General features: G+C 36.1%; 3 protein-coding genes and 1 long non-coding RNA gene across 5 annotated transcripts in view; 2 read left to right on the forward strand and 2 right to left on the reverse strand.

Moving 5' to 3' along the window:
- CngA (Cyclic nucleotide-gated ion channel subunit A) overlaps nt 1-2,792 on the forward strand; it is a 47,811-nt gene extending 45,019 nt beyond the window's left edge. For both annotated transcript variants that reach the window (XM_066283568.1, XM_066283569.1), the window contains 3 exons: nt 884-1,015; nt 1,078-1,304; nt 2,270-2,792. In XM_066283568.1, the coding sequence (XP_066139665.1) occupies nt 884-1,015; nt 1,078-1,304; nt 2,270-2,402 (492 nt within the window). In that variant the 3' untranslated portion in view covers nt 2,403-2,792. The remainder of the gene's footprint in view (nt 1-883; nt 1,016-1,077; nt 1,305-2,269) is intronic.
- Nucleotides 2,793-3,140: 348 nt separating this feature from the next.
- On the reverse strand, nt 3,141-4,982 carry Rab21 (RAS oncogene family member Rab21). The gene is made up of 4 exons (XM_066283583.1): nt 4,694-4,982; nt 4,480-4,627; nt 4,286-4,424; nt 3,141-3,717 (listed from the first exon to the last, which is right to left on the reverse strand). Exons 1-4 carry the CDS (start codon nt 4,823-4,825, stop codon nt 3,480-3,482), a joined length of 657 nt encoding a protein of 218 aa, XP_066139680.1. The 5' UTR covers nt 4,826-4,982; the 3' UTR covers nt 3,141-3,479.
- Nucleotides 4,983-11,004: 6,022 nt separating this feature from the next.
- On the reverse strand, nt 11,005-14,715 carry LOC136339948 (uncharacterized). The gene is made up of 2 exons (XR_010732227.1): nt 14,621-14,715; nt 11,005-11,157 (listed from the first exon to the last, which is right to left on the reverse strand). It is a non-coding gene; the product is annotated as an uncharacterized lncRNA (long non-coding RNA).
- LOC136339939 (SIN3-HDAC complex-associated factor) lies at nt 11,546-17,151 on the forward strand. Its single transcript, XM_066283579.1, has 5 exons — nt 11,546-11,773; nt 12,261-12,376; nt 12,732-12,821; nt 12,879-13,037; nt 13,158-17,151. The coding sequence occupies exons 1-5, from the start codon at nt 11,546-11,548 to the stop codon at nt 13,573-13,575; spliced, it is 1,011 nt and encodes a 336-aa protein (XP_066139676.1). The 3' UTR covers nt 13,576-17,151.
- The last annotated feature ends 171 nt before the right edge of the window (nt 17,152-17,322 follow it).

Below are 17,322 nucleotides of genomic sequence, written 5' to 3' on the forward strand. Positions count from 1 at the left end.
GATTTTCTCTTTCTTTCGAGCCAATTCTCCCCTTTAAATCCATTGTTCTGTCTACTGTTTCGTTTCAGGTGTGAAAATATGGACTTATGTTTCGTCTATGGTTATAAATGTACGCAAAAACTCGGCTTTATTGCTGCGAAGCTTTGCCAAACATTCCTTTGAGACATCTTCACTCCGCTGCTTTTAGTCATCCTACGCCTAGTTTTCTAACATCTATTTGTTCGGTCAAAATACTATGTCTAGTACTTTGTGAAATACCTATTATATCTGCAGTTTTTTGGATTTACAATACAATTTCTGAAATGGTCAGATTTGGAGTGTCATCGGGTCAGTCACTGCGGACTTCGACTTGACAGCTCGTACAACCGCGTTTAAAATCTGCCACCCAATATTTTACAGTTGTTAGCAAAGGGCCAGATTCCTACAAAAGTAGAATATAACGCTGTTTTGATGTTGAAAAGACTAAAACCTTTTCAAATGAAAGCATTGAATCATAGTATTAATAAGCAGTTTTTCGTTGTCTACAAAATCTCCAAAAACGTTCACTAAAACGGCTTCAAAACTAATACAAATCAACGTAGCACCCTCAAACTTTAGACATAAACTTTTTTTTAAGTTAGATCTTTGTAATGTAGGTAAATTAATAATAAAAAATTGCCATCTATATGTCAGATCGGGTACTTCTGGGACTACCCTCATACCTGTACAGTTAGAAGAATTTAATTTTAGTTAGTTCACATTTGAACGTATTTGAACCGACCTAAACCCCTTGGTACGATCATACCAAATAGTTCAGGAATTAATGGAGAAAGGATTGTACCACATGGCTGCTACTACGGTCCATTTTCGTATAATCAAATTTTCTAGTTCTTCTTTCCCTTAGGTCAGTGTTTTGGATATCGCAGGAAATCGGACTGGCAATCGCCGTACCGCCAATGTCCGCTCCCTGGGTTACTCTGACTTATTCTGCTTAGCCAAAGACGACCTTCTAGTAGCTTTAGCTGACTATCCCGAGGTAACATCAATCTCAATCACAATCACATCTCATAGTTTGCTATTTGTTAAAATTGTCACCAGGCTAAAGCGACTCTAATCGAGCGTGGCTGCCAGTTGCTCCGCAAAGACGGCCTCCTGGATGAGGACGTTTTCAAGCGCGCTAAGGAAACGCAACATTCCATGGAGGACAGCATCAAAAAGTTGGAGAACGTAGTGGAGAACATACAGACCAGGTTGGCACGCCTCTTGGCCGAATTCTCGGCCAGTCAGGCCAAATTGAAGCAGCGCATGACCAGAATAGAAGCCAAGTGAGTTTTCAGAGACGTTTTTGTAATAGGTATTTTCGAATTATCTGGATTGTTAAGGAGTTATATTAACCAGAAATAGACAATATCTCGTCACAATAATAGAAATTATCCCAAGACGTTGGAAAAGTTTTATAGCGTATATAGATATCACCAGTTAAAATAAAAACATAATAATTACGCATGTAGGAGAAGGACCGCATAAGGTTTAATATGGCTTCGACAAAGACCGACTAAGTGAGTTGCCAGGGTAGCGACTCATGTGGGCGGAGTCAGGCCGCCCGATATGTCCACTTCGATGTTTAGATTATTTAGTATTGATTTCATTGCCTTCGTGTCGATGGATTTTTTTAATGTCAGGGTAAAAAGCAGCAATGTAAATAAATGAGAAAAACTATTAGTTTATCACTAGCACTTATATTAGTAAAAATTCTGAAACAGTGAGAAATCTGGTATCACTGAAGTGACTCCGCCCACGTCAACCGCTAGCCTCGCAGCCCACTTCATGGATCTTTGTCGGAGGCACATTAAAACTTATGATATATTCTCTTCCTTGTACAATCTTTATATTTCCACTCGAACTGGTGATACTTGTATAAGACCTATGATGCCATGATATCAGCATTTTCTCCAATTTTGTCGAAATAGCTTAGCTCCTTAGTTGCCAAAAAATTGTAACAATGCTACATCGACTTCCACATCGCTGCAAAGTACATTTTTTCTTTTTCGTTTTTTCCTTCAGTTATTTCTAAATTGTTATTTAAATTATTACTACGCCCTACTTAATTTTTGAGAAATAGCTGAAGTTTTGATTCGGAGTTCAGATATTAGCGCATGCGCATTTGTTCTTTTATATACAAAGTATTTGTGGATTTCCCATCTTCAACCTTTAGACTGTACTAGTTTCATCCTTCCACGCTAGTTTTATTATTTATGTATTACTATCATGATCGTATGGGTTTTTGCAGAGCTGATCGGACCAGAGGGGAACAAGACGACATATCTGAGAATTTAGCAGTTCCCACAGTGAGGCGGAGGCTCCGCTCCTACGAAATGAGAAAACAGGATTTTTCCTCCTGTGCAAGACACAAAACCATGTAATAGGAGTTGTGAAATTGGTGTGTTAAATTACATATCTGGTGTATTGCTTTGAACAGAGGAACGTGAGCCGTAATTCTTAAAAAAAGCCTTAATTCACGTGTGATATGAAGATCGATTATTATTGTAAATAGTAGATATTTATTTAACGAAAGTTATAAAGCTGATTGTCTTAGGCAATTATTGTTGAACTCGAGATTATAGGTTTTATTGGATAAGTAGGTAATTTTAATGTGCAAGAGGTGTCGTTGAACCAATTAAAAACAGTTATATTTTTGTAACAATAATAATTAACTCAACACTTACCAAATACGTCCAGTTCCAACGCCCAGTCGTATTAATTTGGCCGAATTTTGTAAAATGTGATTAATAAAGTACTTAAAAATAGGTAAATTATGTTTTATTTGATGAATGCAACTTGTTGTCTATGTTTTCCATGAGACTGAAAGCTCCTTGTGTTTTGAAACGTCTAAATTGCCCTTAATAATATAATACAAGGTATACATGTAATACAAAGGACGTATATCTGTTGTTTCGTTTTTTCAAAAAATATACTAGGAACACGCTTTCTATGCAATGTTTGCCTTTTTTTTTCTCTAGGCCTCAAGTTCATATATAATCACTCTTATATCAATTTTGACTTGAGAAAAGTATTGCAGTAGCTTCTACGGTATCATCAATTGCAAAATTCATGACTTTGAACTTAATTCATCAGTTATATAATCAAATAATACCACAATATAGTGGAATTTTTCACAAAATTTTATTAATTTATCATCATTAACTACAACCTTCAATAACATATTACACGTGTATCACAATAAAACTAACCATTTTTGTATGATCTATATATACACAGGGGTTCTATATACATACAGACAAAATGCGGGTCAATAATAAGCAGAGAATACTGGAAAAAACAAAAGAACTAAAACAGGAACATTCAGTAGGAACTTACCTACAGTTCTTACTATTGCTCCAACTCGCAAAGCTTCAAATAGATCAGTACATTATTAAATTATTTTAATCTCACAGTTTTTCACATATGGATGATTTATTGATACCTAACACTCTTTATCTTCAAGCCCCTCCTGAGCCGCAGCAGCTCTTGGAAGTAGGCGCTTCAGTCTCAGCTTCATCATCAGTAACAACAAGCATATTTCTTCTTAGGGAGTTTTGCCTCGCCAGGCTGCCATTGGCCTCCTTCTCTTCTTGTTTGGTGATCATTTGTTTCGTCAGGCTAAGAAACATTTCCTCCACTCCCTGATTTAGTTTCGCCGATGTGAAGAAGTGAGTGGCGCCTACCTTTGTTGCATACCTAAGATAGAGATATAGCATGCTATTTAACATTGAAATAGCTGTAAAGAGTATCTGGTAAAATTTTAAACAGCAGTTACAGGTGTTACAATTACAGATACAGATGATTGAGAAGTAGGTTTAGTATAGAAATTTTAGGTTTTTAGTTGAAATAGTATTGTGGTGGGGCAGGGACTAAAGGGCGATTTTACAGTTAGAGCAAAACTTCTATCAATGGAAACTTTTAAATAATGGGAAATTATGAAGTCACTAAATTTAATAAGAGGACAGTAAATTTGATAACAGAATATAGAATTTAATAATAGCTTATTTCAAAATTTATTACTCTAATTTAGTCAGAGAGGATAATGATAAAGAAGGCATGCTCACAAACCTGCATTTAGCAAGTATTTAACTTGTATTCAGATCAAGTAATACTAATAAAATGACAATATATTTCAAAGGTTGTTCTTTTCAATATTCACATATATGTATGTATATATTTGACCACATTTAAAAAATTTTTAAAATTCTACATTTTTACTTATGGAAAATTCACCTGTAACACTCCATATTGTTGAAATACTCACTCTTCGGCTTCCTCAATAGACACAACTCTGTCTTTCTCTAGATCTATCTTGTTGCCTATGATTGTCAAGCATACATCTCGACCCAACATTTTCCGCAATTCCTTTACCCACGTTTTAACTTTTTGAAAAGAATCTTGGTCTAAAAAAATTTTTGTAAAATAGTAAGAGTAGTTTCTACACTCCAATAGGCTTACCTGTTATATCATACACTAACACTGCCCCATTTGATGACCGGTAATATATAGGCCCTAAGGCATGAAACTTCTCCTGTCCTGCTGTGTCCCATATAGCTAATGTCACCCTTCTTCCTTCAATATTTAGTTTTTTGTTTAGAAATGAAGCCTGTAAGGCGATTTATTATAATCTTAATTTGTTGAGGGGCTCAGCTCAATGAGAAGATGTAATTACCTGGACAGTGGATATGTGTTTGCTATTAAACTTATCGTCAACATATCTAAGAACTAAGCTAGTTTTACCCACGCAACCCTCTCCTAAAAGAACTACCTTAAAACTAAGACCACCACTAGACGAATTTGCCATGTTTTTGCCTTAAAATTGAGAAACATTTACGAATAATCAAATATATGTTGTGTTTTCGCCTTTGTCCTTTGTCATGCTGACAGGACGATCAGCTGTTTGCAAAAAATGTTCTTAGTCATAAGCAGTAACGAAACTCAAAAAATTATGAGTATTAAAAGAGATAGCAATAATAACCCGTCGGTATTAGTGAATATTCATAAGAGCAAATAGGGTGAAGCAAAATTTTAGGCGTTGTTGCGAAATCGTTTTTCCTTGTAATTCTCCTGCCTGGCCGTCAGAGGTCAGTTTTACGAGAGGCTATGTGAATTCTTCCTTTTTGTGATTAAATATAGTACGATTTGATATGATTTTGATTGTAGTCCGACAGCTAAATTAGCAGAGCCTTAATCCAATGGCTATTCAAAGATTTAAGCCAGAGGTGTAATATAACTAGGAATTGAAAATACGGCTATTTGAAAGAGCCGCCTCGGAAGTTGTCACCGCTCGGCATTTCTTCTTGGACGCCGTTGCTCAAATTGCTAACTTAACTTAAGTTTGAACTGATGTTCATCGCTTTATGAGAAGTCTGGCTAAAATTTTATGCTTAAAAATTTGAATAATAATTTTTGGGATGTAGTCCCTCCAAAAATTACCTTTGTGAACAAATAATATTTGTAAATTATTTAAGCTGTCGGTGAATATTGCAACGGTGCGCCGATCAGTTGCGCAGTAAACAGTCTTTTCATTCGGCCGTCATCTGTACTGGTTTGATAAGTGTGTTTGTGTGATTTTTTAAAGGATTTTATACAAAATTACGCAGATTTATAGTGTGATTTGTGTGGAAATCGCCGTCTAAGTGTAAGTAAAACATCTCCTAACAAGTGTCATATAAATTTATATCGTATTTCACTTATAATTTCATTGAACGTGGTGGCGTCAGTTCTTGTCTCCCCCAAGTTACAGTCCTTAGTATGAAGGTTTATTCAGGTCGTAGAAATTGGCAGTATTAATTCCGAAGACTTTTTAACACATACTCGAATTGAGTCTTTAAGCAACTAGAAATAGGCATTGTCTCTTATGAGAATATACATGGCGTCTCAAGCTGTCGACCCAGGCAACAAATGCAATTGACCATGTCTGCAACTACCGTTCGCACGTAGTCAAAACTTTCACTAGTTGCACGTGCATTTTTCGATTTAATGATATGAAAAACCTTCAAGATCAAGTCTGCGATCTGCAGTACACGGCCACATGATCCAATTACCTGAGAAGCCTTGCCGATTTTCGGGGTGCTCTTGACACCAAACGTTTAATACACAAAACCTAAGCGATCCTTTACTTTATTTCAAAATACAAGGTGATTGAAAAATTTTATAAATTACCTGAAACATCCTGTAATAGGCCGTGAAGCGTCGGCGGCATGTATGGAATTAATTTATCAGCTGTTATCTATTTGTCAAATGTTTAATGAGAAATGGCTCTAGGTTTAAATCTTCGCCCTATTTGGGAGGTTTTTAATGCTCATTTAATCGAAATTACTACATATTTTTTGGCATTTGTCAAGTTCCTAGGTACACTAAGTACCTTAAATAATAATGCAGCAATTTAGGAACACTTCTGTCATTGATAGACAAGAAACCAAATTCTGGTTTTCAATCCTACCAGTTAGGTACTGGTTTGTTGTTATGACCTCAATTTGGAAGATGTTTATTTAAGTGAAGAAAATAGGCTGGAAATTATGATTAATTTATATTTACCTTATTTCATGTTAATAGTCCTTTATAGTACTCCTTCCTATGTGAGGGCCAATAGGGTTAGAGTGTCTTGGTGGTAACCATGTGGTTCAGAGAGCATTGACACAATAGTTGTTTGCCTCCATACCTAATTTAAAGTGAAATAGCAAATATTTCTGCAATAACAATACCAATGAGCATAGTCCTTTATTAAAAATAAGCATATGACAAAAATTTCCTTTAAAGTAAAAAGACTTTAAGAATAAAGCATTGCAGACTTTCAAATTTATAATGCTTCTTAAAGTTATTGCCGTTAATTTGGCGTTACTTACACTCTGAAATGTCGTTTTCAGACTTATTTTACTTGAATATCTTGTCTAGTAGTGATGGGCAACTGGAAATTCTACAAAAAATTTTTAAAAATTTTGCTCATCTTACTTTTTTAGCCACATTCATAACCGGATCTCTAGGAGTCTAGTTAAGAATGTACAGTTAACTTTTATGTCAAACGAGTTTCAACAAAAAACAAATCTGGCAAATACTTGGCCTACAAATAAAGTTTTCAGCATATTAATAATTCAGCCCCATGTCCAATACATCCTAGTCAGGGACCTAGGAGAACCCAAAAACAATTTTTTTCAAAATACATTGGAAGATCAAACCAATGGAGTTCTTAATTCTATAGAATATTTTTACAAATACAGTATAGATGCTTTGCTTCAAATGATGAGGGTTCACATAGTCTTCAAGTCAGTCACATTAACGTTGGTCTTTGACTCTTTGCCAAGTTCTTTGCGAATACTGTCCATTATCTAATTGAATGAGAAACGATAATTATTCTGTCATTTTAAATGCGTTTGAGTTTCAATACACACAGGAACATGAATGTCTTATTTGAAGATTCATAATGACATTCCTAATTAATCCTATATGGTATCACAGAATGTCAGATGGTAATATAGGTATAATTCTCCTTAGAATCTTTAATACATTTTCAAATATTTTTCATGATAACTTTCTGAAAAGCTTTACTACTAAGATCATTATTAAGCACATTCCACTTCAGCATCTTGTCAAAGTGTGATATCTGACTGAATGTGAATTTTAAAATTATTTTCGCATGTACAGGGTTTGTCATAAAAGTCTTGTAGGATGAAATTAAGTTATTTTAAATGGAACCCATCAGTTTTTTTTGCCACTTCTTGATTCACAGTCAAATATTAAAGTCAGTTTATGTAAAGGGTCTTATATTAAAAATTTATTATTTCCAATTTATTTGGGAAAATTTACAAAATTTGTTGTGCAACGTCTCACGGAAATTGGTGTTCTTCCCCAACTGCTTAGAATTTCGGTATCAATCTTGTAGGGTTCCATATACAAGTAGCCTTAATAAGCTCAATTTTGACATGTGTCAATACAGAAAAATTATCCATAACCCTCGCAATAGAGCTCTGAAGTTGTATGACGTCAGACCTCAATAACTTATATATTAAATATTATTATATCCTTTATTTCAAATAGAAAGTTCCAAATTCCTCCTCAGCATCTTTTTCAGAATCCAAAAATACGTAAAACTAAGGGAAATAATTTTATTTTTCTGCAAATGAGGTATTCACAACAAATTCTAAAATTATCCCCCATGTCGATTAGAATGCAGTTGCAGTCTTACCAGAAAAGGTCTATCCACTTATTAATTAAAGGCATAATAATAACGAAAAATACATTAAAATTAACGTGCGATTCTGAAAAGAAATTAATAGTACGAACATCGATAGTTATGAAAAAATGTAAAAATGACCCTTAAAGTCACCATATATTGCATAACATTTGCCCATGGTGTCATCATTGGTACAACTTTTGAAACATGTAGAACCCCAGAAAGGAACAATTTTCAGGAACTTAGAAATGGCTGTGTTTAGGTATAGGATAATGTTAACAGAAGTTGTAGGTCTTTAGATTCTGAACATGATGCCGTTGGGAAAATTGAGATATTTCATTTGAAATAAGCAGCTTATTGAAATTTGAAATTGTGCAACTTTGGAGGCCAATTTCAGGAGTTGTGGAAAACTTTTTTTAAATTGCAACCTGTTAAAATGTAGCTTATTAGGTATTCATAGAGCCTCATCAGACCAATTCTGAAATTGGCGGCGATTAGTTTACCGTACCGATCTCTGTGAGGCGTTGCAGCTGTCAAAATATTCGAATTTTCCTAAATAATTGGGAAACTGTACATTTCCTACATAAGACCCATTATATAAACAACTTAAAATTTGACGATAAATCCGAAATTGGTTTAAAAAAAAACTGAGGGGTTCCATTGAAAAAAATTAATTTGGTTTTACCAGCCTTTTATAACGGACCTTTCTCATTTGAAAATAATTTTAAAATAGTCACCTTTTAATGATCAAAAACGTTGATCATAAACGTTTCTTTCTAAACCTCATGTTTACTGAAAGATCGCACTTTGTCACATTAATGAGCAACCCTGTATAAGTTGCACTAAAATCATATACTTTAGCTTTTAGTTAAAATTGCATCTTAAATACTATTTAAGTTCGGTCCTTTCCCAACTTGCTTCAAAGAGAAAAATTAAAGAGATATGGGGCAGGAGATCCTGCAAGGGTTGGAAATGCATCATTGAGACAACGAGGTGACGGTCTTCATGTGGCAATTCATGAAATCGCGAGTAAAGTTTCCGTTCTGCGCATTAGTTTAGGTTATTCTCAAATTATGGTTTCTGGAATACCAAGGTAAACGTTGATATTAAGATGACGTCACACTCGTATAGCCAGCAATGAAGATTGTTGGCCCCCACAAAGGTACCTAAAGATGGGTTCCCAATCAAAACGTAACACCATCATTTCCCAATTAGTTTCACTCTTCTGCAAGTTGTTACTTCCAACGTGCTACGTGCGATCGATCGCATCACCTCGCGCACCACGCGTTTGGGGTGAACAACCTCAGCGTGGCATTTGGCGGGAAAACTATGGGCCATACCATTTTCTAAGAATACCCATCCTATTACTAATGTTAAAGTTAAATGAATTAATATTGAGACGACTGCCATTTTGTTAAACTTGTTTATCATAAGCTAACTGAAAACACCTAAAATTAATTACCCTGTTGTTTTGATACGATTGAAGATGTTATAAACAACTGCACAGTCTATTTTTGTCTCGCATATCTTGGTGACGTAGTGTTTTTTGTTTGTATACCTAAGTTTATCCATTCCGTAGGTCATGTTTACCTCCTGGAATTATCTAATTCGAAGATAAGGAGAATAATATTTGTGTTTAGTGCTGGTATGGAATTTCACGCTTCCCTTCACCATTTTGTCAAATGAAAAAACATATTTTTATTGTGCCTGTTTTCATGTCATTAAGTTAAACACAGGGACCTTTGTTCTCAGTGATTGTACTGTGATAAGTCAATGGCCAATTTTAATTGCTTCATCATTGACTATTTCATGAGCCTACCAATGTGATATATATGAAAACAATTATTACTATCTAAATTTAAAAAAAAAACACCTCAAGGCCGGGCCAAATGTTGACCGGTTCAAGTGCGTTTATACTGCATTTATAGTTTAAAGTGAATTGATACTCTTCGCAGGTAAACGGTTTGTTTTTAATTATTTGAATGGGTGCTTGCCCTTTGGCAGGTACACGCCCGACACGACAAAAGAAACGAGTCATCTGACTGCATTAATTCATCCCATTTATATACAGTGTCGGCTATCATACCGGTCCAAATCTATTTTTAGCCCGCCCAACTGTGGTTACAACTGAAATGAAAGTGGACCATTGACTGAAGTAAGGAATTTGTTTAGTTCTTTCTTTACAGGGAGCGAAGTAGCGGTCATTATGTTTGATAAGGAAGATGATTAACACTAGGACGAAGTGAATGCCTCCATTAGTTAACTGCAGTTTGTTTGGCGAGGTACTTGAGAGATGTTGTTGACTGATAACATTCAATTAAATTAGCTTTATGCTTTATGAATTATTTAAATTTTACGACGAGGACGGTGCATTCACCATATTGTCCGAAAACTGGGGTTGTATATTATTTAAGTGAAAATGGCATATTTAAAGGGTAATGCCCATATACATTTTTTAAAATTATCCAGGAATGCTTGGATCATTTGCGAATTAATAATGAAGTTGATTTAATATTATGAAAAGTTGAGTAATTGTCGAGTGGGAGAGCGTACTGGAGTATTGATTAGTATCTACAAAAAAATTTCAGGGGTCAATCCCTCATGGGATATTGTTTTATGAGGATATCTACTACGTTTTTAGCACATTGCGGTGCCAATGTAGAAGAATTGAAAACTCTGGGACGTTAGAAAAGTATATCTTCCGGAGGGATTGGTAGATAATTCAGATAATAACAAAAACTTATTCACTTTCTAAGGTTTCAATTTATTCTGTCTCTGTGAGATGTGAATCGGTAACTAAAACTATTAGATCATATCAATAATTTATTTGGTTTTAAATATTGTTCGAACATCAACGTTAATATTAATAGTGTTACTTGTACTTCGGACATCAGAAGGTGTAAATAATCCCCTGTAGCGTCTCCTGATTTTCCTCCTGATATTCTCCAGATTCCTTGGTCTTCCTACAGATAACAAACTAAGTTTTGATTCTCTTATTGACATTCTGTTGGGGAATATATCTTTCGGTTGCTGTTGATTGCGTTGAGGCGTATATTATCTGAATATTTGGATTAGGATGACCTGCCGTCTGTTTATTATGTTACTGTAGTGCTCCCCTCGTCTTCTGTTTAACTCGATATTTCTCATGCAGAAGCGTGCTGTCTAGACGTTTGTCTTTTGCTGTTGTGTTTTTTAAATTAAAGATTATTGAAAAACAAAAAAAAACTCGGCAGGTACTTTTTTAATGAAACGTTTGCGCTTTATTTCTTTAGAATATCATTTCAAACTTCTCTTTTCTTTCAGGTTCACTAGATTCTAGATACTATCCCGCGTTCATTTTCATCGATTGCCATGTTCTCGTTCCATAGACCGAAAGTGTACAGGTCCTCGACGGGATGCTGCATCTGCAAGGCCAAGTCTAGCAGTTCTAGGTTCACCGACAGTAAGAAATACGAAGAAGACTTTATGGAATGTTTCAAATTGGCCACCCCCAGACAAGGGGAGATCTGCAACGCCTGCGTTCTACTCGTGAAGCGTTGGAAGAAACTGCCTGCGGGATCTGATAGGAATTGGAGACATGTAAGTAGCCAACGATTGTTAGTTAAGTTTAATTAAGACTGGGCCTTGTTGATTTACAAGATCTTTCATGATAATATCTCATTATTCACAGGGAAATATATACATGATTTTGAGCAACGAAATCTTATAAACTTATGTCAACAAATGTTTAATTACTCAGTTAAAGGGTCCGTGTATAAGACGCAGTTATTTAATCGACAGTCAGCGTTGCTAACCATTGCTGAAACATAACTATAGGTTTGTTCTTGCAAGCAATCTGTGACCGTTCAATAACGGTTATAAGATATAAATTATCAGCAGCAACTTCGGACTTTCCTCTGACGCTCGACCCCAATTCTCTAGACTGCGCCCCCGACAAACGTATCACCTTCCAACTAACCAAATACCCAACCAGGCACATGTCAATCTTACCGTCAATTTGACTAATCCCCCCCAAAACATCATGCTTCGAATCACTAAAATGCAGCTTTGGTATCCCTCCAAACAGGTAGTGGACGCACGAGCAGGTCCTGGCATGAAATCCTTTACCAAGTTTAAAACCCGCAATAGGAAGCTGAATGGAGATAAACTCAACGAAAAGATGAAAAAGAAGCAATTTGAGAGGTATGTGTATTATTTTAAATCAGGGCTGGACAAGAATACAGATTTGTATTTTTAAAAAAACAAGGTGTAACCCTGAAAACTTGCTAAGAAATTATGACCTGAGCTAAAAGATTCTAAAATCTCGTTTCTGTAACCGTCAAGTGGAATAATCAAGAAAGGGCTTTTTTAGTTTACATTTTGTTAAGTCGATTTAAAAGCTATCAACTCTTAAAATAAAGGAAAAAAAACTGAAGTAAAAGTCAAAACTCTCAGAAAACACCGTTCATCGAGCAAATCTTTCACCAGCTTTTAGTTGGAACCAAATTTTCGGTTTTTTTTATGGTGACGTATCAGTATATTAAAGTTGATTTTTTAGAGAGTATAGTCCGCCTCTTTCGGACAAAAGCGACGGTCCGGAGGATATGGATATCAACGATGTAGACTTCTTGTCTGAAGACGGGCCAAGGTTTGTTGCACTGCTGTTTTCCTATATAGTGTTCCTCATAAAGTAATTTAATTTCAGCATGGGCTCCTCGCGCAATGGGAGCCCGGGTGCCAGCGACGTCGAAGACCATGTGGAGGCGCCAAAGGATCGTAGTCGCAGGAGAAAGGGCAAATCACGAAAACGGGACGAGATACATTTTAACATTAGCGGTTTTATCGATCTGGATTATTGGAAAAAGTAAGTTTTGGGGAATTTCAAGTGGTGAATGTAAAATTGATCTTACTTTTCCTTTGTACTGTTCCAATCGTGGCATAATTCACCTAAACTACTCAATAACACTCATGTTTTTGTTTGCAGGGAAACGATCTGTTGCGGTACGATATACCGGGGCCAAAACGATGAAATTATGGTGGACCACAGTACCCTGAAGCCCTGCTCGGGTCGCATAGCTAAAGCGAAGGCGGCTGTCGCCAACCGCCCGGCACCCACGACGGTGCTCGTCGCTTCATCCGTCACTACTGTCATCACCGCCACCCCGACGCCCAAAACTCCCTTCAGTGACAGCAGTTCGGATTCGGGCTACGATGACTGTTCAAATCAGGGAATCGCACTGTCACCAGACGCTCAAATGAGCCGGAATTTAGAAAACCGGGAGGCGGAGGCTCGGAAAGGCGATGTCGCTGACCTGATGTGTCACGAGACGATCTTCGAGAGTCAGGAAGTAAGCGATATCGTGACAGGTCATTATCAGGCCGTGTCCGCGGTTGGCAATTAGTCGCCGTCAGAGGTCGCTCTCTGGCAATCGTTTGTCTGATGCACTATTATCGTTAGTTAATATTATAATTCTTTTTTTGTACCTTGTGACGATAGGTTTTATGCTATTCTTGCTGGGGGCGACTCGCCTTGACTGAGCAGGAACAGGGAATAGTATAAGTATGTGTTCTCTTACCGACAGTACAAAGTAACTTAAGCGAATCGGTGGTCAAGCGGAAGGGCGTCTGGTTTGTTTTGGGGTATCGATAATAAATATCGCATGCGTCAAAAATTTCAATATAAATTTGTCCTTTGGGTCATGTTTAGTTTTGTTTTTACGATCACAAAATTGATTATAATTGGTTTTCTATCACCCTTTCGTAAATCCCATCGGTGAGCATTGTATAAGTGACCACATTTACAAATATTTCCTTGTCAATGAAAAAGTAAAATTTAAATGTTATTCCTATTTGAAACAAATATTCTCCTTTTTCTCGTCTATGCTGGGTTGCTTTGCGAATTTGTTTCGCATTTTTATTAGTTTGGTCAGTAAAATTTTCTATTATAATACATACTATCAATGTTAAGTTGTTCATAAAATGGTTGTGCAAATTGTGGGGAATCCAGGAACATAGAGTGTTCAACAAATAAAACCATTCACTCAGCAATTTAAAATTACCATACTATGCGTATCAAAATATTTGCTAATTTACTTATTGTTTTGTCCTGCGAAATTTGCAACTGATTGATCAATATTTTCAATTCACCCATCTCAGTCGTTTTTTTTGTTTCGAGACCATATTAGTCTGGCTTTACTTTTAGGTATGCATACGCATAGATGCATCATTGAATATCATCAAATATACATTATAGGGTTTTTGGTATAAGTGCAAATTTGAAACCTTTGTCAATATTCGAAATTATGGTTAAATGTCAATTTTCATGAAAGATTGACTGGCACCTATATGGGTGTCTGTCAGTAATACCAAGTAGTTTTTCAGTACGCCGTTTTACAGATTGTCTTAGTGTATCGTAAAGTGGCGCCATCTCCGCCCAAAGCAACTTACCATAGTTTTTACTAACACTCGCAAAACAGACGAAGGCGCCGCCTTGACCTTTCACCGCTCTTTCGACTGAAAACAACTGTCTGTTTTCTGACAGTTGAGATAAATGTAATTAATAGCATATTCATGTTAAACGCGCTAAAGTTTCACACTCGTCATACTGCTCAGTAAGTACCATCGTAGATAAGCATTAGTCACCGTTAATTGAATTATTATCTGCCAGGTCTATGCATTTCAAGGTGTCTAGATTAGTACTGCCAACAGTGTTCAGTTCACTTTATTTTGTTGCCAGTAGCTCTGCGTGGGCGGCAACATCGCAATGTTGCCGCCCGTTTGACAGGGGGGACATTTTCAATTGTTGTGCAATACGCGATTTCCCCTCCTAACCCTCCACATAAGTCAACAATTGATAGACTGCGAGACTAGACTAGTCGTAATCATAATTACATAAATTTACCGAATGTGACATTGTTATAATTTACAATTAGCGGAATCTCGGAATTCTAAACTATTCGATCGTCTGTATATCGATGTACGGACTTACATTGTACATCGTTATCGTTTTTATTGTTTGGCATTGGTTTCGTCGTTGACACGCGTCGTTGCGCAATTTTTTGATCTCAGTCGTCTCATCTGACGCCATTTTGCTAAATCTGATTCGTGGAATCACACACCCCAAGAATGTATAGTATTATTCATTGATATTGTCAAATTTTATATATGTAGTATATTTTCATTTTGCAACGTCAAGGTATAATTGACTAATTTCTTATTGGATATGACCTAGGTATATATATTTATAGAATAATTAATATATTTCCTATTTAATTTGGTTTGTTTATGCTCTATTGGGTATTTTAGCCGATGCTCAGCTCAAGATTTGGCAACGCTGTTTTTCGTCTTTCGTAGGAATTGCTCGAATGTATGTGACAATGCAACAAAATGGCCGCCAAGAGAAGGTAATTTGACGTAATTAATTTTGAAGTTTCTTGCCTACTTTCCGGGCTTGTGCAAAAGCAACATATTAGAATTTTAGGCAGGTCCCGCGTTAGATAATGCGCAGAACGCGCATTGAAAGAAGGCGGCAAATAACTATAAACAATTGAGTAAAAACTTGGCAGGCAGCTTATGTAACGTTGGTTTATATAAGGCGGCAAATTGTCCAGCACCCGCCTTGATTTTCGGTCATTTGAATACATCTATGATTAACCTTTGACAGTTTCATCTAGAGCTGTTTGGGTGTGCCGAGGTTCTTTTGGCATTGTTGAAGGTATCACCATTCTAAAAGTGTGAGTCAGTAGGCGCCGTCAGGCCCTTGAATCGTCTAGGTAACGTAACTTTTGAGTCCTGTAATATAGAGAATATGGACGAATGTGCCACATTACGTTGCTAATTCGACACCCTTCAAGGGCCATTGATTGAACACTGTCAAAATCCAAGCATCCAAAAAGAAAAAAATAAGATCATGAAATGGTCCCGTTTCGACATTAAAATTTAAGCACCTATGGTTTACCTTGAGACCATATACATTTGTGTATTATCTAGTCAAACGTCAGTAGCGTGCGATAAGATTAATTTGACCAGAAAACATTGGCGTACCTACAGTCTATTTCGACTTAACGTCATGCGATTTTCAGTCATTTTGTTGCATTCAACTGCAATCACGCGGGGTTGCCACTTTACGCAAAAAATACTTGGGCTTTATAGAACAAGAAGGTGAGAATACCACTGTTAGTAAGTTTAATATTATTTTTGTATACACGCTTCGGCGCACATGTCGTACGTGAGATTACTCTAAAGGATGGCTAAAAAAACCAAGAATGAATGTATAGGTATTATAGTTATTAAGGGCGGCAAAGAGGCAAGTGTAAGTATTCTAAATTTTAACATTTTTGTAAAAAAAGCGCGACAAAAAAATTACAACAATGTACAGAGTTTAATTTTGCCACCACTGTCTGCAAAATCGCAAATTAGTTTCACATGATTTGTTCTATAGACTGAAAGTCAACTTAGTCATATTAGTCGATTTTGAGTACCCAATTAATTTTTAAAAAATGGCGATTTTGATCAGACCCGGCATTATGGCATTCAAAAAGGCCGTCAGCAAAAAGAAACTGAAGGCCATTTTGTTGCTTCTAGTGATTGAATCCGAACCGCCTTTTAAACAATATTTTTTTGTCAATTGCACCAACATTCTATACCCAATTGCGGACTTTAACTGTGATTGAATGTGCTGACTCGCTGCATCACCTTCAAAATGTATTAGTTTAAGGCCATGGCACCGTTGGTGTGCTGGTGCAATCTCCCTTTGAGTGTTGTTTATAGTGTGGACTTCTAAAGTCCCCTTTTTAGCTTGTAATATACTTAATTAAATAAATCTGTTTCTATATTCGAGAACACATTATTGTATTTACTTATTATTAGCGCTAAAGTTAATGGGTCCGTGATGCAGACGATGAACGTAATTCCAATAGAAGAGAGTTTATTTCATTTAGTTTGTCTTCAATTAAGTAATATATTGATTAATAAATTGATTTTTTAGTGGTTTCACTGTCCTTAATATTCCGTTTGTTGAATATTTGCCTGTTAATAAAGTTTTCATTTCCGTGTCACGAAACTACGACCAAAGGTCGTTTCACAATAATTGTGATTCGTAGACGAATAATACAATTCCTAATACAAAAATACAAAAATTTTACACAATT

Source organism: Euwallacea fornicatus, chromosome 7, assembly GCF_040115645.1.
Source record: "Euwallacea fornicatus isolate EFF26 chromosome 7, ASM4011564v1, whole genome shotgun sequence".
NCBI classification, from domain to species: Eukaryota; Metazoa; Arthropoda; class Insecta; order Coleoptera; family Curculionidae; genus Euwallacea; species Euwallacea fornicatus.

Excerpts from the sequence above, each read along its gene's own strand:
- Rab21 (XM_066283583.1), bottom strand. The coding sequence starts at position 4,825 with ATGGCAAATTCGTCTAGTGGTGGTCTTAGTTTTAAGGTAGTTCTTTTA. Across the intron at positions 4,628-4,693 it reads AACACATATCCACTGTCCAG|GCTTCATTTCTAAACAAAAA; the intron begins GTAATTACATCT and ends ATCGCCTTACAG. Across the intron at positions 4,425-4,479 it reads GTTAGTGTATGATATAACAG|ACCAAGATTCTTTTCAAAAA; the intron begins GTAAGCCTATTG and ends AAATTTTTTTAG.
- LOC136339939 (XM_066283579.1), top strand. The coding sequence starts at position 11,546 with ATGTTCTCGTTCCATAGACCGAAAGTGTACAGGTCCTCGACGGGATGC. Across the intron at positions 12,822-12,878 it reads TTGTCTGAAGACGGGCCAAG|CATGGGCTCCTCGCGCAATG; the intron begins GTTTGTTGCACT and ends ATTTAATTTCAG. Across the intron at positions 13,038-13,157 it reads GATCTGGATTATTGGAAAAA|GGAAACGATCTGTTGCGGTA; the intron begins GTAAGTTTTGGG and ends TTTTGTTTGCAG.